The sequence below is a fragment of the Sciurus vulgaris genome, assembly GCF_902686455.1.
Source record: "Sciurus vulgaris genome assembly, chromosome: 9".
Taxonomy (NCBI): domain Eukaryota; kingdom Metazoa; phylum Chordata; class Mammalia; order Rodentia; family Sciuridae; genus Sciurus; species Sciurus vulgaris.
In genome coordinates this window covers 80,401,353-80,425,466 of record NC_136469.1, presented here as the reverse complement: position 1 = coordinate 80,425,466, position 24,114 = coordinate 80,401,353, and the positions used below count along the sequence as shown (strand labels likewise).

At 33.8% G+C, this 24,114-nt stretch overlaps 1 protein-coding gene across 2 annotated transcripts in view; it reads right to left on the bottom strand.

Moving 5' to 3' along the window:
- The window catches only part of LOC306669106 (anthrax toxin receptor 2), a 146,735-nt gene that overhangs the window by 46,567 nt on the left and 76,054 nt on the right, over positions 1-24,114 (bottom strand). For both annotated transcript variants that reach the window (XM_079152941.1, XM_079152942.1), the window contains exons 12-15: positions 18,452-18,496; positions 17,505-17,597; positions 13,342-13,506; positions 12,986-13,066 (exon numbers count right to left, since the gene is read on the bottom strand). In XM_079152941.1, the coding sequence (XP_079009067.1) occupies positions 12,986-13,066; positions 13,342-13,506; positions 17,505-17,597; positions 18,452-18,496 (384 nt within the window). The remainder of the gene's footprint in view (positions 1-12,985; positions 13,067-13,341; positions 13,507-17,504; positions 17,598-18,451; positions 18,497-24,114) is intronic.

Here is a 24,114-nt window from a genome sequence, read left to right as displayed (position 1 = left end):
TTGAAGAATTACAAGCCATTTTTGTTAGTCAAAGTACTCATATTTAAAATAATTAGTGACAATTTCACACTAAAAAGTATCAGAATACTACCATGGACTTACTAGAAGACTATTAATGATAAACATGAGTGGAACAGCTGCAGGCAGTGGGTGGGAAGATTTTAAGAAAAGACTCCTTAATTTGTTTACTTCCAAGTGATCAGCAGTGCAATAGTGCATATGCAACCTGAAGAACACATAAAAATTTGTAGATTATTATTTAAGCACTCGGTTTTCCTATTGCCTACAAATTTTTCAGAGAAATAATATTCTTCCCACTATTCATCTCTCTCTATCCCTTTTTACTTCTTTTTTCCTTTTTCTTCCAACTGATTCTTCTCCTTTTATTTCACCCCTAATGTCCAATCTGACATTTCCTCTTCAGTGAAGTATTTTGTATGCTGGTAAACATGAAAGTACTATTATTCAGATTTACTGCTGTTGGTCTACCTAGGGATTTTATTTGGATTTATTGTTACTTGTCTATCACTCCTAACTGCCCTACAGTAACTGTCAAAAGGCGAAGGCCTGAATATTAACTCAGGGAAAGGTTTGAAAGATGTAAATGAAAATATTTATATAAGAGAAACACACACACACAAACACACACACACACACACACACACTCTCTCTCTTTCTCTCTCTCTCTCTTCTCTCGCTCTTAAAAATTCTTATCTCCTAAAAGGCCATACAAAGCCAAAGCATGAAAATAGTATTAAGGGCTTAACTTTAGTACTGATAATAACTCAAATTTTAAAACTCTTGGCAATTAATTAAGATTAATGACAGAAATCACCCCTTTTCCCCAATATAACACCTGCTCACATCTCTTCAATCTCCCATTCTGTTGACCCTTTCATGCTCATTTCAGGTTGTGAAAACTGCAGGCTTAAAACTTTGATACTGTAATCGGCTGCTTTTTGCATCTGAGATTAATAACAGACAAAGACCTTAGCAAATTTTACATGCAACAGCTCAGACAGCTGCCCTACTGTAAGCAGTCATTGTAAAAGGAACAAATCTAGTTAAGAGTATAGGACTAGTTCATAAATATAAACCAAGGGGACAGTTAAAGCCATCACGCCTCTTCTGGAGAGTAGACTCTGAATTAAACTATCAGCCTTCTTACTGTGGAGAAGAGCCAGCATTTCTGTAAACCAGAGGAGTGAGTGAGGCACTCAGAACTAACATAAGCCACAACCTGGCCAGCATAGGACATGACTGATCAAGAGACTGACTGACATTAAAGGAGGGTGAAGGGAATAGGAAAGACAGTAGAATTCATCTGTCATAACTTTCCTAGCCTTGTATTTGAAAACACAACCAGGGTAACTCCACATCATGTACAACCATAAGAGGGGGATCCTAAATAGAATAAGTTATACTCTATGTATGTATAATCTGCCAAAATACATTCTACTGTCATATATAACTAAAAAGAATACATATATATGTATTCATATATACACATATATGATTTACATATATATATGATTTTATATGATTTACCTGGGACAAATAGTTCTCACAATAATTCTAGTCATTGAAAACTTACTTTCCTTGGATCAAATATGAAACAAAGATCAAACCTGTTTTAGAAAAAAATGCAACTTCAAGCCAAAATAATAATGAACATATCTTAACAAAGAGAATTAATAAAAATTATGTCTTATCTATTCAGAATTAACCTAAAGGAAAATGATTGTCATGCTTTTTTTATAACTCAGAAGAATGCTTAATAGATTTAATTATAACTTAAAAATTAATCGCCATCCAAAAATGGCATATTTTAGCTCCATATAGATAACATTTTTATGTATCAGCATTCTCTACCCTATCTTAATAGGAAATAATTCAAACTCGTCAAATTTTAGAATTGCTCTGCCTTAGTTTTCTCAGTAGCTTAGTTTCAGGAAAGAGTCATGAAGGTAAAGTACTAAGTAATAAGAGAAACTTTTAAATTCTACAAATCAAAAGATATATCTCTTACAAATCACCATAATATAATGCATATAATCAACAATAGCTCATTTTTATTCTTAATTATAATAAAACTGAAAGGGACATTAATAAACATAATTCTATTGCTTGAATCAATGTTCACTGCATATTAGATGGTGATGATATTATTTGGTGGTATAGGGCACTGTACCCAGGATTAGAAAGAATTAAAATCTTTTTTATTTTTTATTTTTTTGGTGCTGGGGATCCAACCCACCGCCTTGTGCTTGCAAGGCAAGCACTCTACTGACTGAGTTATCTCCCCAGCCAAGAATTAAAATCTTGACCCTGCTCTCAGAGTTGGAGGAACCACAATGGTGTGCTTCTGTCCAATGGTGGCCTCGGCTTAGATTCATCAGGCAAAGGACAGAATAAATGACTGAGAGAAATGTTCCATAACTAGTTTGAAAGCTATCCATGAGGAATATGGTTAGGTCCAGTTAAATACAGATAATGTAGTGACTACAGGGCATCCAAGTGGAAAACTCATATAAACTCTCAGAGACATGCAAGTGGAAATCAGGAAGGAGGATCAGGCTGTCTAATGAATGATGGGCCTAATGATGATAACAAGGCAGGGAAAGTCTCTGTGCTTGCCAGAGAAAAGTTAGACATGGGAGACACAGATCAAGGGTTAACCTTAGGAATTGATCAATATTAGGAGATAGGAGAAGGGGAAAAAAAAAATGAAAGAGAAAGATTCCTGGAGAGCAGTCTCTCTTTATTCTACAAATTTTATCTGCATCTACATACATAAATATGGTATCAAACTCTTTTACTAAAATACGTTCCACAGACTTACTAACTCTGTTAATCAACTAGATTGAGGGGTATGTGTTTGTGTGTCTAATCTTCACTAGGGTAGGCCTTAGAATTTTGTGATTAAAAGACATTGAATACCTAATTAGTTGTTAAATCAATAGTCCCACCAAATTACTCTAGTAGAAAATTTTCTTAAGAAGGAAATAGTGCTTGATTCAAAAATTGTTTGAATTTTTCTAATTTTGACTCAAAACAAAATATCTTAGTACTGGACCAGATTATGAAATATGTATTTCATTATGAAATATGTATGTTTCATATACCTACATATATGAGAAAAACATATGTGAGTGTGTATGTGTGGGGGGGGAGTAAGTATATATACACAAATATATGTAAATATACACACGATTTTTAGTACACTAGCCAGCTTACTAAGAAACATCATGGGAATCTAAAAAATTCCGAGAACCATCTTTCACAAATTTTCAAGCAAAAAGAGTTCTTTGAGGAGACATGAGGTATATCAGAGAATAAAATTATTTTGAAATGAGAAAAAGTTTGCAAAAACTATCTAAATTTTATTATGTTAAAAATCATAAAGAGAAAAAAAACCAGGAAATTTCTTATAATCCTTTGAAATTTAAAAAATGTTAATTTTTTAACCCAAAATCAGAAAAAAATAAAATGTTAAACAAATGAAGTTCCACTGGTGTGTTTGTGACTGTGTATCTGCGTATGTATACATAAATTTTGTTTGCTATTTGCAAAGTTTGAATACATTATTTTTATTTTATACCTCAAAATTATATCAGTTTCAAAACTGTCAAATATTAGAGATTGCAATTTGATTCAAAATCTAAATAGTGGAACTATAAATAACAATATGTAAAGCAACTTTAAAGGAAATTACTTATGGACTTTAAGTATGTATAAAAATCCTGATGTTTTATTTATAAATACAAATATGAAAAATATTTCGCAGAATAAAAAATGCACTTTTCCTTAAATGTATATTTTTATAATGTGTTAATATAAACATATTTTTAAGAATAAGAGGATAATAAAAACTTTTCACTCAAGCCAATATACCTGAGTTATGAAATTTTTCTTACACTAAACTTATAAAAGGGTGTCTGGCAAACAAAAGCACCATTATAATACGTTCTGTTTAATAAACTGTTCACCCCAAAAAAAAATTCTTATTTTTTCTTCTTGGGCTGGGTCCACTGAGCTCCAAATTAAAAACTGTATATTTAACATATTTACAGAGTAATTTTTTTAATTATTAGAAATTATAAAGTGATTGATTTAAATCTGTTTTATTCTTTCTAATAAAAATGTTAAGACAATATATAAAGTACACAAAAACAGGAAAAAATGTTAAAAATTGTACTTTCTGCTCCTGGTGGCATTTCAATTGGATCTTTAAGATGCTTTACATCAAAGCTGTACATTGAGCCTAAGCAAACAATGTGTTCAGTGCCAGACAACTAATGCTTCTTCTTGGAATTTTTAAAGTATTCTTTCAGTGTGCCAAAGCACACTGGTGTTTAAAAAACTGTTACATTTCAAAACTCACTCCCTTAATTTAGAAAGAGGTACTTACCCTAATAGAATATTTGTCTCTTGATTATTAAAATGTTGCTGATCAATTTTAACCAGGATATATTTCTACTAAACTTGTAAGTTAATATGTAAAATACTATGTGATGCTACTAAATAGTAAATAATGTCTGGACGGGGGAAAGCCGGTTGTCTCCAAGTTCTATTTATAGATTCTTAGATGATATTAATCTGGCCTAGCATGATAGCACACACCTGTAATACCAGGAGGCTGAGACAGGAGGATCACAAGTTCTAGGCCAGTCTGGTAATGTAGCAAGACACTGTCTTAAGATAAAATAAATAAATAAACAAATAGGATTGTGGATGTAGCTGAGGGTAGTGTCCCTGGGTTTAATCCCCAGTAGCATTCATGTGTGTGTGTGTGTGTGTGTGTGTGTGTGTGTGTGTGTATGTGTGTGTGTGTGTATATATATATATATATATATATAGTATGTAACTATAATATAGTATTAAATATATAGTATGTAAATATATAAACCTGTATTTGTTCATTTAAAGAATTAAATTTTGCATAGTCTTCATTTCATTTCAGGGAACCAGACTGAATTTACACTTTTTCCAGCTCATACATAATTAACAAATTATTTAAGCTAAAAAATGGTATCAAAAGTGCACTCTATTTCATGATTTTCCCATTTTTCTCTGAAACAGGCATTAGCTGATGACATGTGCATTAAGTAAATATGTTCTATAAGAAAATATGTTCTGTTACTTATATTTATATTAAATATTACACACACACACACACACACACACACATACACACACATACATGTTTACATATACACACACGCCTAAATCAGTCAGTGGGATTGTAGTAAAAATGATATGTTCATGACAGGGGTTATTCCAGTATAAATTTTATATTTCAAATATGTATAAACCAAAGTTAATTACTTGTATTAATTTAAACAGGATATAATGATATTTTAAGAATTGTAAACACAAAAGATAATAAAAATAAAAGATACTAGTGGTAATATAAGGGGTAGAAAAGTCTAGCTTTATTATTTGCTAGTACAGTCACATCAAAATTGGCCTCAAGGATCATAATAAATTTCAGATTTCACAGAAATAGAAGATAAATAATCAGCTTTAGAAGATCATATTTTGCTCTACTCTTTCATTTCAGTATAAAAAGAGGCAGGGTATGAAAGTACCAAGTGCATTTTGTGTATAACTGAACTGACTCAGGCTAATATAATGGGTTTTCTTAGAGTCTCTAAAATCAGTTAGAAAATTCAGCTATATGACACAAAAATATAGATTGAATCTAAAGGTTAAGTGTAAGAATGTAGTCATTTAAAAAATTTACTTTGGGAATAATGCTATTGAATACCCAGACTATCAATAAAAAATATTTCAAAAAATATTTTTAAAAAGAATGCAATCATTAATGGGACAATTTCAGGCATTAAAAACATTTCTAACACCAAATCACTTGAATGAAGATTTTAATTTGCTCAGAAATACCCACAAGTGGTTAACACTTTGCAAATGCTGTGTGGAAATGAAAGCATGATAAAAAAAATCTCTGCTACCAAGTGGTTTACTCAATTTGACAATGAAACAGTTGAGCAGTGCTGAGCAATGGGTGATTTGTAAGCATAAAGGAGTTCCAAGTGATCCCTGGGAAGACTGGAATCACTTAAAAAGCTGACATTAATACAGGTGAAGCCAGAGTGTTTTGAGCATGAGAATTCAGAAACAGAATTGACTGACAGAGGCATGAACATAAATCTGGGGATATAAACCAGAGATAGAGTCTAAATCATTTGCCTTTCAGGTTTCAGGCTTCTCTTGTGCCTTTTAAATGAACAGGTGTTACTTATGGTCTCAGATTTGTTTTGGTTTGCTGTACAGTTTTAAAAATTGGAAGACTAAGATTGGGTTGTCAGAATGGACATTTTTTAAAAAGTGGATGCCATCAGTCTTTTTTTCTTTGTTTCTTTCTTTTCTTTCTTTTTTTTTTTTTTTTTTTTTTTTGCACTGGGGATTAAATCTAGGGTCTCTACCACATCCCTGGCCCCTTTAAAAACAAAATGATTTTATTTTGAGACAGTCTCACTAAATTGTTTATGGCCTCAATAAGTTGCTGACACTGACCTCCAACTTTCCATCCTCCTGTCTCAGTCTCCCAAATCTCTAAGATTACAGGACTGCGACTGGCCTGGCTTATCAATCATTTTAAAGAATGAAAAACTCATCTGCATAATTAACAATAGTACTCACAACATAATACAGGTAGCATAATTGAAAACTCACTGTGTACTTATGTTGCTTATTTCACCACTGACTGATGAGAACTTTGCTTCACACTAGCATCTATCCCCAGGCCATTGCTCCCTGGCTACTCTCCTGCTCTAATGGATACCTTTGAGTCAGCAGCTCTCCTTTATCTCACAGTGGTCATGCAGCTATTTCATCGGATGAGGGAGCCTAAATTTTATGAATGATAATAATTTACGTTACTACAGAATCTTTATTATCTTATCCTACTCTGCAGATTTTACTTGCTTCGCTAGTATTTTAACCAACTGTATTGTCATACATATGTATGCAAATTGAGTTTTTGCAACATTCTCAATGAAAATTAGGGTTTTTTTTTTCTGGCTTAATAGGGCAGGGGGTACAGCTGGAACCCCCCAAAAGAAAAATGCTTGCTTACTGGGACTTATAATTTTATTTTTTATATCAACTGAAGATAGGAAGTCTTTATAAATAGAAAATAAAGTGAATATAATTTTCTAGATTTTTGTTTTACTAAAAAAAAAAAAAATCCATCCTCCTGGAAAAACATCTAATATTCACCTCCATCTCCACTGAAATAAGAAACCCTATAATCCTGTTAAAAACAAATAGTAGATTATTTCATCGGGAGTACTGGTTCTTCTTCTGCAGTGTACATATTTATGTAGACTTCCTGGTGAATGAGGAACTGACTTCTGAAGGTTAACTGTAACCTCCATTACAGCCAAGAAGTTCCTTGGAGATTTAATTGGTTTGTGGAACAACTCCAAAACTAGTGCTGTGCTTTCTTCTTTCTTTGCCTTTCTGCTTCTCTAACATTCTCTTTTCAAATAAAAAAAAAAAAAAGGAGAATGCATGGTAATGCATCATTTATAAATTACCTTGTTATAGAAAACACACACACACACACACACACACACACACACACACACACACAAAACACTGCTTTGAAAACCAAACAAACTCCTGCTGTGGACTCCAGCATGTTTGATGGAGGCCCTTCAAAAGAGTCCATGGCTTAATGGAGGTTGTTTATGTGGAGACTTCGATCTGTACCTGCTGTCCCCTGTCACTCCCTGGAAACTTGGCGGCAGATGTTGCAGCGTTAAGTTGTCTCTGAAGTGGCTTTCTGTCCTGTCTCCCCACCGCAACGGAGTCAAACTGCATTAGATCTCTCATTTGTGCCTAAGGCAAGTTTGGGAGCGCAGCTGTGTCCACCCCCACTCCTACCTTTGGTGTTTCAGGCCTCCAGGCAGCGAGTGTGAGACCAAAACGGTCCTGCCGCTCTCAACTACCTCCGCTGACAATCCGGCCGCTCGCTGCGGGCTGGGGAGGCCGCTGCCGCTGCTGCAAACAGATGTCGGCGACAACCTGCTAGCTTACACCTGGACGCGTGGCCCTAACCTCGCGCGCCATGCGCTGAAACATTCATGACTCCGAGGAGTTGCCGCCACAATCAAAGCCTGCGCCTGCTCCGAGTGAGCCCGCGGACCCCGCACCTCGGCGGGAGCTGGCGCACAGAAAGGTAGCGGGAGCAGGCACTAGGCGAGAGATTTCTCGCGCCGCTTTGATACTTTATGCCTGAACTTCAATTACTTGATCAAGGACTTCAATTCAGCAGTGAATTCTTCCGCAAAAGAGCCCGGTGCGGCCTCTGAGTCATAAAAGGAGAACATTTGGCTTGAAATTTACCGTGACGGGACTTGCCTCGAAAATGTGCATGACTCCAGGTTTAATTCTCTATATACACTGATTTGTTTATTAAACGAAACTCTCAAAAGGCAGAATCTGCAGTAAACAATTTATAAATAAGGGACAAGAATGTTTTCCAAAGTAGTAAACATACTATTGACTAAGTAGAGGTTGTATTATTTGGGACCATTAGCCACAACCTGAAAACAATTCTGTTTTGTCTCTCAAGCAGCATAAAGTTTGTCTTTCCTTGTTTTTGTTTTTTAAAAAAAAGGATGTGATTATTCCTTTAACATTAAGAGGTGAGAGGGTATTATCATTTATTTCTCGACAATGTAAAACAAGCTGCATCCATTTCTAACTAGAAAGTTTCCGAAAGTTTTTTTTTTATTTTTACTGTGTACAAATTGCTTTATAATCAGCCACCTGCACAACTCCTCAACCTACACAAATACCTCATAGGAAGCATAATCCAAGGTAAATATTATACATATATATACACTAAATCCTTTATGAGCACAAGAAGCAGAAAACAAAATTTTTTGCAAAATATATTCACCAATTTATGTTGATAAAAAAGTTTCTTTTAAAAAGAACTGGCCTTAATAGCTAATCACATTTGTTACAATGAATTACTTGATGCAAAGACAAACCTTTTTGAAGGAAATCAATGTATGTAATCTAAGATGACACAATATTATTTACAAATTTTCTAATAATTAATAGGATAATTTACTGGGAAATCTGTTGATACAAAGTTAAGAAAAGGACAAGAAACATCTTATATATAAGAAGTCTTTCATCAATAAGCCTGAGTTCAACATCTAACTTGATGTCATCAAGTATTGAAAGGTAAGTCAGTTTGCAAATAGCAGAATTATATTATGGAACCATTCACAGATAAGTATAGATATCTAAAGCTAACAAAAGAACTCCAAGCCTAATTTTTCTCATTTAGTGATTATGCCTTGGCATACTTAAACATACACACACGCACACACACACACACACACACAATTTTGAGCTCAATTTTCCCTTTCTTCAAGCAAATATAAAGATAGATGGATATATGGTTAAAGAACAGTCAAAGAAGTAAGGATACTAATAGTTGGACATCTTAGTACCCTAATTTTACTTTACTCCATGTAATCCTATGAAATAAATCAAGTCTATATAAACTAAATTAGTAAAATCTATAAGGTTTTATAAAGGCCTTTTGGGGGGTTTAAGCAGAATAATTAGAAGGCAACAGTGAGTCATTATTTTCTTTTCATGTAGAGATAAAGCATTATTAAAGTGAATTATCACATTTTAGTGTCATGCATCAAAATTAGCTGTGCCAAATATATTCTAAATCCCTAGTACTCTTCCTAGCTCTGAGGTATCATTTTCTTCCTAAGTAAATTAAGTTCCCCAAATGAAAGCATCTCTAAAGTTAAAATAAGAACTGGAATTTAAGCAATATTATGGGTTTTTAATATAAAATAAAAATAAAAATTGGACTGGAGTGTAGATCAGTAGTAGAGCACTTGGTTACCATGTTCAAGGCCCTGGTTCAATTCCTAGGACCATAGGGAGAAAAAAAAAAAAAGGAAATAAAAAAAAAATGGAGTGGCATGTTAAAGTCTCAGGTAGAGATTATATCACTGCACCATACAAATATGATTTTATTTTAACAAATAATTAAATATAACTTTCTGGGATAAAAATAAAATATTGCAGTTCAGTTTCTATAGAGACTTTTAAATGAAATCCACTGAAATATTTACCATGATTAAGTGTCCTGACAGGTGCAGATTCTCTTTGAAACAAGTATTGCAAGTCACTTGGTGGGCTTTGTCAATAAAGGTATTTGCTGTGCTCATCACCATAAGAATAAGACAATTAAAGGCTTCATTCATTCAAAGAAGTCAAGTGAAAATTAGTGTAATGTTTAAGAATATTATGAACTGGTAGAATAAATTAGCAAAGGTGAAAATGAAAAGATTGTGGATATGAACATATTTACAAAGAAACTGTGTTATTCTATATTTTAATCTTTGGAAAAAATATAGATTATAGTATGTGGGGGGGATGGGTGATTTGGAATTACCTATCAAATAAAGACCAGGTTGATGATGTGGAGTTGACGTAAATTCAGATTGTCTTACTAATTTTTGTGAAAAATAGAAAATGGGAATATGGAAAATTTTAAAAAGGAGAGGGCAAAGATTTCCAAAGTTGTCTAAAAGGGAAAGATTATGTGCTCATACCTATACATTTGATATAAAACCTCAGACTAAAAAAAAATAAATATTATAAAGGAGCACTAGCAAGAAACATAGGAGCAAAAGAACAAATGATGCCAAGCTCATCAGATGTTCTTGAACAAAAAATGTTGTGTTGTCAATTTGGTTATATGAGGGAATAGATAAATATACCTTAAAGTCAGCAATGAATTTAAAGATACATACTTATTGAGGTGGTACTGTTGGATGGGTTCTTAGCTTTACCATAATGTCAATAAACTGGTGTGCCCCATCTGGGGGGAAAGAGTTTTATTAGAGTGCCACACTGCAGTTTTAACACTTTTGTCACAAAAGTGATAAAAATTTGCAGGTGACAAAATGCTGAACCCAGTAAAGCTAAAAAGAGGAAGTATAATGATAAAATGTTAAGTCGAACTGCACCAGCACACTTAGAATCATAATACATATTTGATGAAGAAAATGAGTTCATTAATTGAACCAACAATTAATGTTTACTAAGGTTATTATCCCACATTTAAGTAAAAAATAACCAAAAATCATAAATAGCATTCAGGTAGTAAAATTTTATTTCATCTCACATAATTGAGATCTTCTATTTTTTAATTAAAATTCTGAAGTTCAAAATCTTTGAAAACTTAGAGTTTTGTCCTTTCTCACCAAAATACATTTGAAAGCCAAATCTGAGAAAAACTTTAGTCTTTATTTTTCCACTTGTAATAATTAATATAATTAATGTATTACAGCAAATGCCTGAATAATGTGATTATGAAATATTGTTCTATATATGATATACAGACTATATCAGATTCCTAAAATCTGAAATTTTTGAATTTTGAAATAATTTGACCTCAAGACTTAGAATAAAAGGTTTTGAAATCATCATAGACAAAAGCATAAACAAAATGCTAAAAAAAAAATAAGAAATCTTAAAAATAAAGGAAATGGAAAAAGAAATAGCAATCTGCTGTGGCAACATGTGGAATATTCTCTAAGAAAAATATTAAATTTGTCTTGTGTCTAACAAAGTAACTGGTACATGTTAGGTACTAGGTAAATACTTGTTGAATGAATGAATGATTATAATGCATGATTTGAAAAAAAAAATATGCCAATTTATTCAAATTCAAAACCTTCTTCTATTCCCAACCAATCTTTCTGATTTAAACCTCCAACCCTCAAACTATCTAGTAAGTCACCACTCCCTATGTACTTAGCTGCCTCAGTGACCAATCTCTACCTGTTTAAAACTACCTATTTTCTAAGACAGAAGACCTGTATTTCTAAAGAAGTTTTATCTGATCTTTCCAGGGACAGTTAATCTCTTCTACTATACATTTATGTATACCCACTATACTTAAATACAAATATTATAAACATTAAATATAATGTTATTTGTCTCAAATTGAATTTCCTAATCCGTTGAACTCAGGTATTTTTGAAATTATCCCCATTTATTAGAAGTAAAATTTTAAGATCTGGAGACATTTTCTATTTGAAACACTATGCTGAAAACATGTAACACTAAATATAACTTATCTTGGCATTGTAAGATAAATACTAAATTCCTCAATTATTTCATTATTCCAAAGGAAAGCATATCAGACTGAATGAAGCTCAAGTCCTCTGAAGTTTGTCAAACATAATAAAGATGATGCTGACAAACAATGCAACCATGCTCAAATTATGAAGAGTATTATGTTTCCCAACCTAACACACCCATTGTTACATATGTAAAGGTTTGGGAGAATTTTTCTTACATTCATGCAATAGGGAATAGTATAAATTGTTAAAGAAATTCTAAAACTAGAGTAATTCTAGCCAAATTTCTAAAATAAAAAAAGAAAAAGCCTTAAATAGGCTTCCTTGATATGGAAAAAATACACACATGTACATACCTGTGTATCTTTCTATCTATATATCACAGGTACAGATTTCTTCAATGCTTTAGGGACATTTTCACTTACAAGGAACATACTGATACCTAAAGCAACTGTGGTTAAGATATTTTCTGTAGGTCTCATTGCTACTACATGCTAAAGACAGTCTTTGACTATTCATTTCCAGTCTGTTGTTCCCACTAGGTAAAAATTCAGAACATGAAGTCTTCAAGGCAAAAGTATGTGTACAAATGACCATAATTTTTGTGAATTACTTGAAAAGGGACTGGTGTGAAACTGTAACTTGAAGATGGATTCTAACCATAATCTGGTAAGCAACCTATGTAATGGAGATCTGTTCTAGGCAATGCTAATACCTTCCTTATGTGGAAGAGGGGCTTAAACATTATTTCTGGTGAATATTCCACTACTTTTTTATACTGAAGCAGTAGTCAACTGTTTCCCAGCACATTCCCCTATACAAACCTCATCTCCTTCCTGAGGTCGCATCAAGGAAACCCGGTCATACTGCCGCCGCAACAAAGCCCAGAGTGCATCAAGAGGGCCCTAAAGGAAATGGGATTTGTTACTAAATCTCTAAATACTGACTGAGTGAAAAAGTAAAATGAAGGAGGTAGAGTTTTATTCTCAACTATCATTTTTTTTTCACAAATTAAACAAAATCTTGGAGGTTCTTATGTTGAGAAATGTTCAGTTGTTAGAGCGCAAAATGAATAGGTGCTATTTGATCCACTCAGTCCTTCTAAAAAGGTTAGGGGACTGTAAAAGCTACATTTTCTCCAGGAGATTTAAGTGAAATTACACAAAATTAGGTCACGTACCTTAATTGGTGCGTACCACTTTGTCTGCGGAGGCTGGTAAGTAGGTTTGGGCCCAGGTGGCCTAGGCCTGATGGGTTCCTCTTCTTCAGGAATCTTCACCACAGCATTTTTGGCTTTCTCTAACCTTGCACCTTCCTCGGTAGATCCTTTATCACCCCAGCGCACCTTTAAAACAAAGGGGACACTGCTATCAGAGAGAAAGTGTCCTACAGGAACAAGCTCTTCTGTAGCATATGGTCCTCTGGTTCGCCATCTCAGAGTAAAAAGACGAGTAGGTACATCAACTCCTAGTGGCTCCTCTTCCTAAACTTAATAGATTTTTTGACACTCCCTGTTATATTTACTATTAAGGTCCTAGACAAAAAGAATCTCTTGAAAGTCTAAAGTCAATTAAATTTAAAATAACCTTTCTCCATAGTTTCAAATAAGGACTCAATCTGTGGTTTACATGAAATGCACGACAGTGTGTATTTCTGTTTTATAATTAGGTATGTTAAACTGATAACAATGATAGCATTTACTGAGTTACTGCTATCCATCTGCATTTGATTAACACAAAAATGCAATGAGACGGATACTATTTCCTTACAGATGAGGTTGAGATGTGCCCCAAACCATACAGTTAGTAAATGGCAGAGCAGGGATTTAAACATAGGCAATCTGAAGTGGTTTAAGTTTCAAATCAGTCTGAATTTTATGAATGTATTTTTATATACGGAGATGTTTCTTCAAATTTTTCATCATTTAATGAAGGCAAAAAATTTGATTTAAAAATTTAGCTTTTCAAAGTAATGCATGAGATGACTTCTGTAAACTTTTACTTGGTAAAATAGCTTTCAGTTTTTAGATGAGCATAAGCTCATCTCAGTATGGTTATGTGACAAGCATATTTTTCATTGAGGAAGACGAATTGAAAAACGCTGCTTTGAAGAGAATATTTCAAGGACACCAGGGAATTTCAAGGACACAAATTATAGGGAATGTCCTTATCTGAAATCTCTTGACTTTGAAAAACCACCAGATCAAATTACTGTTTACTTTATTTTTCACTGAACAGAAATTTAGAGATGAACCTGAATCAAATTAGGCATATGAATAAGATATGGCCCCTGCAGAAGGACTTTGTCCAAAAGGGAGTGGGGGAAGATCTGCAAAAACCAAGGACACTGCCAAAGACAATGAAAATAAATCAAGTCAAGCTCTAAAAAGAAATACCAAGACCTATCCAGAGCACAGTATGATATACCATAGCTGAGTGATTCCTATAAAGGAAAAAAAAAAAATTAAGGTCTTTTAAAGCATTTTAATGACCTAAATTAGGGGGTAGGGATACAGATGATTACTGTTCATAGAAAGAACTATTCACAGCTTTTTTGGTAAGGCTTACTTAGATGTTTTTACCTGTTTTTTAACTACACTTTTAGAATGGGCTTTCAATTTCAAGTGGACCCTGTTCAGTCATTAAAATGTATCTGTATTTTTCAGTGTGATCAATGGTACTAGAATGTTCTTTATGAGGTTGTTAAAATTGTTTTAAACTCCATTAAACTTTGAGAGTTGAATAGTTGGCTTTCTTTCCAGAGAAATGACCTTCTCTTTCAAATCACAGTGTCTTCACCTAGATAAACTAACACTTATAAAATCTTTAGACATGGATACATTCAATTAAAAACTCTAAAACCAGGATACATTCCTCATAGTTATAAAGTCTCAATTTTGAAGAATAAACAAAAGAAAAGTAAAAACTCAAAGGAGATGTACAGTTAAGCAACGTAAGAATGTATAACTTGGGGAAGTAATTCAGAGTAGAAATGTAAATAGATAAAATACAGAGTCACTGAGAAATAATAGATTTTAACATATACATTTCTAGCCTACCCTTCATAGTTGATAATTATAAAGGCTTCATAGTTGATAATGACCTTGATAAAAGTCAAGTGTTAGTGGAACTGTTCTCAGACACAAATCTGAAGCTAGTTGAACTAGCATTCAGAACTAATATGGCATTTCTAGGGTATCACTATCAAAGGACTAACTTATCACATATACTTGATGAGGTCTAAGGAGATAAATAAATTCATCAGCTTTAGTTCACAAAGGAACTGCTGCTTCACCCTCACCATCACCAGGAACACCACCACAAATAAATCTCACTCAGTGTCAAAGTCTAAAACTAGGAAATACTTTGTAGAGGTTTCCTACAACTCCTAATTAAGAATCTATATACATATGTGTTTGTGTAAGTATTGATGTTTTAGTTTGATCACATTGAGATAGTTTAAAAATACGAAAGAATAATAGCAGAATTAAGATATCTAAGATATTTAATATGAAAAAAATAGATTGATAGCAAAATTCATTTCTTGAGCATAAATTAATTGCTCTAGTTTGGATGCGAAATGTCCCCCGAAGCTCTATGTGTTAATGGATTCATTCTCAATTTGGTGCTGTTGGAAGGCTGAGGAAACCTTTGAGTTGGTGGGGTCTGGTGGGAGGCCTTAGATCAGCAGGGGTGTGCCCTCCAAGGGTGGGACATTCATCTCTTCTTCTCTCTTTTTACTACTTGGAAACTTTCTCTACTGTACACTCCCTGCCCTGATGTTCTGCTTCAACAGTGACTCAAAAGTAACAGGACTGACAGACCACCGACTGAAACTGTGAGCCAAAATAAACCTTTCCTCTTTTTAAGTTAATTTATCTTGGCTATTTGTTATATTAATAAAAAGATGACTAACAGAATATATTGTTCCTTTTCACTAAGGTTCCATTCAGGGACTTACGCATATTCTTTTCCGTTCTTGTCTTTAAGAAGGATCTCATTGTTTGGAACACTGGAATATTGGATTAATAAAAATCTAATATTTCTAATATCCTCAATAAGACCACTACTTAATTAAGGCCTACTTAATAATATATTGCTGATTCTGATGTAGTATGCTACGTATTTAGATTTCATATGGATTAAATTTATTATTGGCAACCAGGTACCTGTCTCAAAGGATATTTCAGCAATGAGTGGGAAGTTCCTAGGGAAATCATCATTGTTTTAAGACCTAATGTGGCTGAGAAATTGAGAATCACTGTCAGTTGACTTGAATAAACACTTTGATAATTCTGAAAAGGGAACATTTCCTTTGGGAATCTGAATTTTATTGAAATGTATGTAAAGAGATAATTGCAGCACTTGAGGGTTTCTGAATTAGCTTACAATTTTTGTGGTAGTAATGGGATAAAGCAGATATGATAATAGGAGACATGAACAATAGAAGCAAAACACATAAAAACACCTTCTCATCACGTAAAATTGGAGTATGATTAATAAGCAGGAAATATAAGGATCAGTGTTTAATATTAAAGTCAATGTGTCTATAAGAAGATTCCTCAAATGTTCCTTGGGATGGGATGCTAACTTGTCTACACTTGTTATGACTCAGCACTGGCAATGATTGCTTCTTATTAACTAATCTATCATTGTTAAAAATATTTCATGGGCTGGGGATATAGCTCAGTTGGTAGAGTACTGGCCCTGGGTTCAATCCCCAGCACTGCAAAAAAAAAAAAAAAAAAAAAAAAAATCTCATGATCATAAGAAAACCTCATTTTATTTTTAAGATGCAATATTGAAGTTCAACTTTAATCCACACTTTGAGCCATTCTGAAAATTCAATGCATCTTCTAAGTGGTATGTAATATAAATTAGGATAGTTCCTAAGCAATAGTTAAATGCTACTGTAAGTTTTCTATATTCGTGATAAAGTCATATTCATGCAAGTGAATATTTTAACATTTTCTCCACAAATAGTATGCAACTACTGGACCTTTTCAAAGAAGAGCACTGTTGCAACTTTAAGTTACTTTATTCTTCAAAGTTGATGTTCCATGCAGCAATTTTTTCCAAAACAGTGAGGAAAACCCTAGAATTTTTTGCCCTTTAGAATTCTGAGATCTTATCAATGCAAGCCTTTGACTAGTGAAACTAGTTCTTGAACGGATTTGAAATTGCTAGGGTGATTTCATAGGGGAAAAATATATCCAGAAAAGACCCAGTGTTAACTAAAAATGGATGATATTCTGAATTGTGAAAAAGCACAATTTCCATGGCTTAATAGTTTTAGAAAAACATATTTCAGATTATCAACTTCTCTTTTTAAAAATATACTAACCTCCATTCTTTTAATTCCTCCAACCCCTCGACCACCATAATAGGAAGCATCCACAGTTGGCCATTTCTTGGTGGGCAGAGGTTCTTCTTCTTCCTATGGAGATACATTTTTAAAAATAAGATTAATTTCATAAAATATTGTTTAGTCAGAAGTGGCTCACATTTAAACATTTTTAAAATAATGCCAAAATTATGTAAAAATATCTAAAAATTATATACAAAACATGTGAGCATATTTACATTTACAGACATAAAATTCAAGTAGAGTTCTATAGGGTTCTATAGGGTTTGAAGACTCCCATCCTTCCTCAAATTTTAGGTACCTCCCCACATCATTCTTAGGTTATCAGAAGTTGTTCTTTAACTCTGAGCATCAGTCGTTTATTGCAAATCTATTCTTCAATTCATACTTAAAAAGATAAAACATTAAAATTAGGACAGAATTTCAATAATCACTTCAAGCACCAATGTACATGTATGTTTGAGCTCTGTAAAATTTGTAGTGGAAAGATAGTAGAGAAACTTTGCAAATGCAACCAGCACATTCCTTTAATTTGTGTCACTAAAATGATTTTGGCTAACAAAGTACTATGAAAGCAATAATCACTTTGAAGATAGATCCTTAAACTGCCATCTTGAATCTTGCAACTTTTTATAAATAAAATAAGTGACATCAGGACTATTAATATATTGCTCTAAAAAGTATATTAAATCTCTATATACTACTGATCCTGATGGCCAGTCTAAGTCTACAATGTATGAGGACCCCATTCCTCCAGCACATAAAGGAAATCATGAGGTGAAGAATAACAATTGATGTTCATAAAGCAAAAAGTCAATACATAGATATCAGATTTTTTTTAACAATAAATGGAATTGATCAAATTTGGGGATGGTATTTATATGAAAAAAAGACCACACATATCCGTTTCCTTGGCATTCATTTACCTCTTTTGGTGCAGGTGGTGGTGGTGGAGGAGGATCCTTGATAACCTGTCCAAAAAATAAAATAAAATGTAAAAGTGTTATGACACAGGCATGAAAAAGTAAGAATGTTTAAAAATAATTAGATTCATAAAATACTGTAACTCCAAAGATGTCTCCAAAGAACCATGCCTCCTAATATTTATGTCCCTCTCTTTGAATCTGGGCTTGCCTGTAACTAGATTTTGACCAACAGAATGAGATGGAAGTGGTCACATGATGACTGAGGCTATGTCAAAAGATTTTCAACCATTCCTCACTAGAAAACCCACTTGGGGAACTCTGCTGTCAGAAGGCTACCCTGAGACCATCCAGCTATAAAGAAGAACACCAAAATGTTAAAGAAAGGTCAGTTGGTGACAAAGAGACACTGGATGACCCCCAGCTGTTTTGGCCACCCCAAATAATGAGCCAGATATATGAGAGAGGAGTTGATCTTGGACACAGTCACACTGAGCTTTCAGATGGCACTAGCTTAACTGACACCTGACTGCAATTGCATGAGATTCTGAGTAATCATCTCCTTACTGAGTGTAATGGTTAATTTGAATTAGCAACTTGATTGGATTAGAGATGCTGATGATTAAGAGGCTTCTGGGTGTGTCCATGAGGACATGTCTAGGAATGATTGGAATGTGGAATAGTGAACTGGATACCTTCCCTAAACGTGGGCAGCACCACCCAATAGGATGATGGCTTGGATGGAATAAAAGTTGGCAGAACAAGGAAGTAGATGCAGATGTGAGCTCGACTCTTCTTGAACAGGTTCTTGATTGCTGCTTTGATCATCTGAGGATATCAGACTCTTGCTTCTTCACTCTTCCAAAGTGAACTCTACCTGGTTCTCCAGGTAGTTTCCAGAAGCCTTGACCTCAGAGTAGCACTGTTGATCCTTCTTGCTCTGGGGTTTCTGCGTCTTGGACTATGAAGCTACTGGTTCTTCCAGCTCTCCAGCCTGCAGATGGTCATTGTGGAATATCCAGCTTCTGGTAGTGTAAGCCAATCTAATAAATCCCCTTCTTATAATCATATTTCCTGTGGATTCTGTTCCTCTTGGAGAACCCTGACTACTACACTGAGTCAGTTTTATCCACAAAATTGTGACACTATTAAGTTGTTGCTAGAAGCTGTTTTTTACAAGTTGACAATTTAGTCAAGGCTAAAATTTCTACAAATCATTACTCATCGAATCTTATTTGAATTAGGTTAATTCTTCATGTGAGAGGAATGGATCCTTGACCTAATTTACAATAAACTTCACTGGTCCTGGTATATCTGGACTTTCACCTAATTGTGATGGAAAATCTTAATCAGGTGCCAGTGGCTTCTGATAATTCAGAACAATATCACAGTCTCTAAGAAGAAAAACTAAAACTGTAAGTTTTTATCTTCATCTAATGTCAAATATTTCAACTACATCATTAAGGACTTAAAACTACTGTGACTTTGAAAATGAGGTATTACTTAACATATTACTATTTATCATGACTATTTTTTTTTAAATACAGCTTATCTTTTAAAGGTATACATAAATATTTCCAGAGAAATTGTATGATTCTATTTTTTAAATAGTTTGGGATGGGGAAGTGGATGGGGGTGTGGATGCAATAAAATTGATAATAATCTTGAGGCTGAGTGAAGGGACAGGGGATTCATTGTATTAATCTATCTCACTGTAAATGCTTGAAATTTTCCATAATGAAAGGGTTTTAAAACTTTTATTTTATTGATAATATTTAGAGAATTGGTCCATAATTTTCAGCATATATAATTTTTCAATATTCAAATTTTAGATTAAATCTAAACCTCAGGAGAAATACCCAGAGAGTAACAACCACATAAATATAACAGGACAGTAATTTAATTTGACCAAGTTTATTTTTGAATCCTTCAAGAAATTCCATTATTAAATCCTTTCATTTAATTGTTTTGTTCTATCAATAAGCATGAAATTCTAGTTCTTTTTAATAATATTGAAAGATAAAAATCTGTGATTTTTTTTTTTTTTTAGTTATCCCAGAACTAAATGCCTGTAGAGGATTAAGATTTAAAATAATACTGTAGTCAAAATAAATTTAAGGTCATCAAGTTATAGATATTTTTCCTTTGTTAAAAGAGTAAGTACCTCCATATCATTACAAACTTGCATTTCCAAAGTATGCAATGAAAACCAGATCTGTCAGCATTTCACAGTCAGCAAAATCCAAACCAACTCACTCAACTTCATTTAAAAGTCAAACCTCCTTCCCCACCTTCCTTTGTCTTTCATTCTTTCTAGTCACAGTCGCAATATGTTGGCATAATCTCTTTCTCATTTTTGAAGGACTCCACCAAGTCAATTCTATGTCCAAGAGATTCCGTGAAATTCCCTTTCTCTCTTCCCCTCTCCTCTCCACCCACGAATTCCTTATCTTCCCAATGTAAATATTTCCTTGATATGCACAAATAACTCTTTTCTCTTCCCCAACATTTATCAGCATTCATGTTATTTAGCTTCAAAAAACTCTGAGTTACATAAGAACTGTAAGAACCCAGAAACCACTCCTGACGTGGGAACTCACTTAAGAGAGTTTATTAAGCAAACAAGCAGAGTGTCTTCCTGCAGGGTAAGAGAGAAAATGAGAGGAAAAGAGAGAGAGAAAGAGTGCACACACAAGAGAGAGAGTGAAATGGAAGAGAGAGGATGAAAGCGAGGAAGAGAGAAAGAGAGAATGGCTGGGAAGCTATCCTTAAGCAGTTGAATTCCCAGGCTAAGGGACCAATAATGGAGAAGGACACTTGCTTGCAAGCTGACTGATGAACCAATAGCTAGCTAGGATGTTCACAGACTGACAAGCTAGGTTCTAAGTTGGGAGGTGGGAAAATGACTACAGCGTAATGGGCTCGTGAGCAGCTTTATATCATAAGAACCAGTTATATTTCTGCCTTGTTTCTCACTGCATTCCCAATAATTCAGTAGAATGCCTGGCACAAATTAGACCTTTAAGAAAGTAAGAAAGAAGGGGGGGAAAAAAGAAAAACTAGGAAGAGAAAAATGAGGGAGGTAGAAAGGGAGAAAAAAGGAGGAGAAATAAAAGAGAAAAAGAAAGGAAAGAGATGGACTGCAGAGAGCCGAAGGACAAGGAAAGAAAAAAGGATTCTTTTTATTCCTTTCCCACTGTCACTACCAAAAATCATGACCTCAAGATTTTCTGGACCTGAAAAGTATTGAGTACAGTTTTCAACTACTCCAATACACACACAACCAAAACTTCAGTATTCTAAAAAATTCCCACCAATCATAGTCCAAATATGTTTGGATTACTGCAATGAAGAGAAATTCACTACCTCAAAAAGCAATTCATTCCATTGGCAAGAACTCATCATTTGAAAGTTTTTCCCCCAAATGAAGCCAAAGCTTCTCTCTGCATTTTCCACTCTTAAGCCCTGGATCTAGAGTCTGGAAACACGGACACACACAAACACATACAAAACACACGTGCACGCACACACACACACACACACACAATTTTTCTTCCAGAGAAGACAAATTCATATTTTTGAAGACTAGGATAACTACCTAATTCTATTGAGTTTGTCCATTTTGGAAGCTAAATACATCAACAATTTCTCATGAAATGGTTTAGAGTTATTAGGTCATCTTTTTCAGTTCCTTCAATTTACATTAATTTAGTTAATATCTTAACTGTGGTTTCCAGAATTGATAATAGCATTCTTTAAATATGGGCAAGTCATGATAAATAAATAAATGGTGCTCAAACAAAACAGATGTACCTCATCATTCCTCGCCTCCCTCTTCTAAGCATCTTAATTGACAATTGATTAAATTGATTGATAGTTTATAATCACCAGAGGCTTCTGAGAGCATCAATGACTACGTGCTGTACATAGAGTTAAATTAAACATCTAGCTTGTTCTTTTACCACTAACCCAACCCTCATTTTAACCTATGTAGCCAGGTCAATATTCTTCTAACAGATGTCTAATCAATCATTTCTCTCATCAAAATGGATTAATAGTTCTTACCCCCACAATTCAAATAAATGAATTGCTGAATTTGTATAGAAAAAAACTTCCAGATCATGCTTTCCCTTAGTTTTGCAAATCATCATAAAGTGCTCTCCGGATTTATCTCACTAGAGAAAGATGAACGTACATTCTTCCATTCCACTAAGACCAAGAATAATATATCCAAACTCATTCTTATTTCATTGTGAGGATTTCAAATATACTATGCTTATTACCTATACATCTTGCACAGATATATAAATTTCTGGGGATACAAATGGTATCCCCAACCCTGATCTACATTATATCCTCCAAATAATTACTAAAAATCCCTCCATAACTTTTCCTCTTTTTTTTTTTTTTCATTATCCTATATAGCATCTAGTTTAGTACTGATATGGGAAAATTAAGTTTCAATTTAAAATCTTCATATGACCCCTTTGCTTCTGTCAAACTTACAACAGGATCATGTGAGGCATCTTTGCAGCCTTTCACTTTACTGGAAATTCCTTATTTAATAAACAAAACTCAAAGTCCCTTTTTCTATAGATGTACATGATCCAGCATTTCTGTTTCCATTGTTCTAATGTCTCAGCATGTACCATTTGCTCCAGTTCAGCCCTAACATCCCGTCTACAAGCATTTCTCTACATACACCTTTACTCTAACCATGATCCATCTCTCTGCTCCCCTCAAATATAATGACTATTTCTTAACATGGAGACTTAATATGGTCTCATTCAGCCTTCACAGACCAGTCCAACAACTTTCTATTACTTTATCTAGAATACTTATCCTTCTCAACATATATATTAATGCACAATTGAGCCATTCATATTTTATCAGTTTGGATTTTAAAGCTTATTATGCGATTTTTACATTATTTCTAGCACAGATTTCTTCCTTTCCTCCCCCCTCTCCCTAGCCCCAAGGACCCATGCATGCTAGGTAAGAGCTCTTCCACTGAGCTACATCCCCATCTTCTAAACTGTAGATTTCTTAAGGGCAATACTCATTTCTTCTCCTTTATAAATACCTGGAGTGCCTAAAGTGCTTTTTGGAAAGCAGATACTAAAAATATGATTCAAAATGAAGCCAAAATAACTAAGAAAGCTCACAAAGAATCATAGTCAATCTCCAAATTTATATGTAAAATATTGAAGGAATATGTATATAAATAATAGATAGATTTCCCTGAAACTAAAATATTGCTAGTTCTAACGCAAATGAAGCATCAAGGTTGGAGTAGTAGCTCAGTGGCAGAGCACTTGCCTAGCACATGTGAGGAACTGGGTTCAATCCTTATCCCTGCATACAAATGAAACAAATAAAATAAAGGTATTCTGTCCATATACAACTACAAAAAAAGTAAAGAAAATGAAGCATCAATTTTTTTCTCTCAAACAGGGAAATCAGAGAATTCATGAACTCAATGCACCTGGGAACACATAAGATCATCCCAAGTTTATTCACCTAGGAAATAAACAAGATTAATTATAGGTCCTTTTCAAGAAAATTCTAATAAAATAAAAATACATATCACAATGTTTCCATCAGGTCTCTTGAGTCTATGCCTTTCCATAACTAAGTATGGCCATATGTTCATGTGCATTGTACTC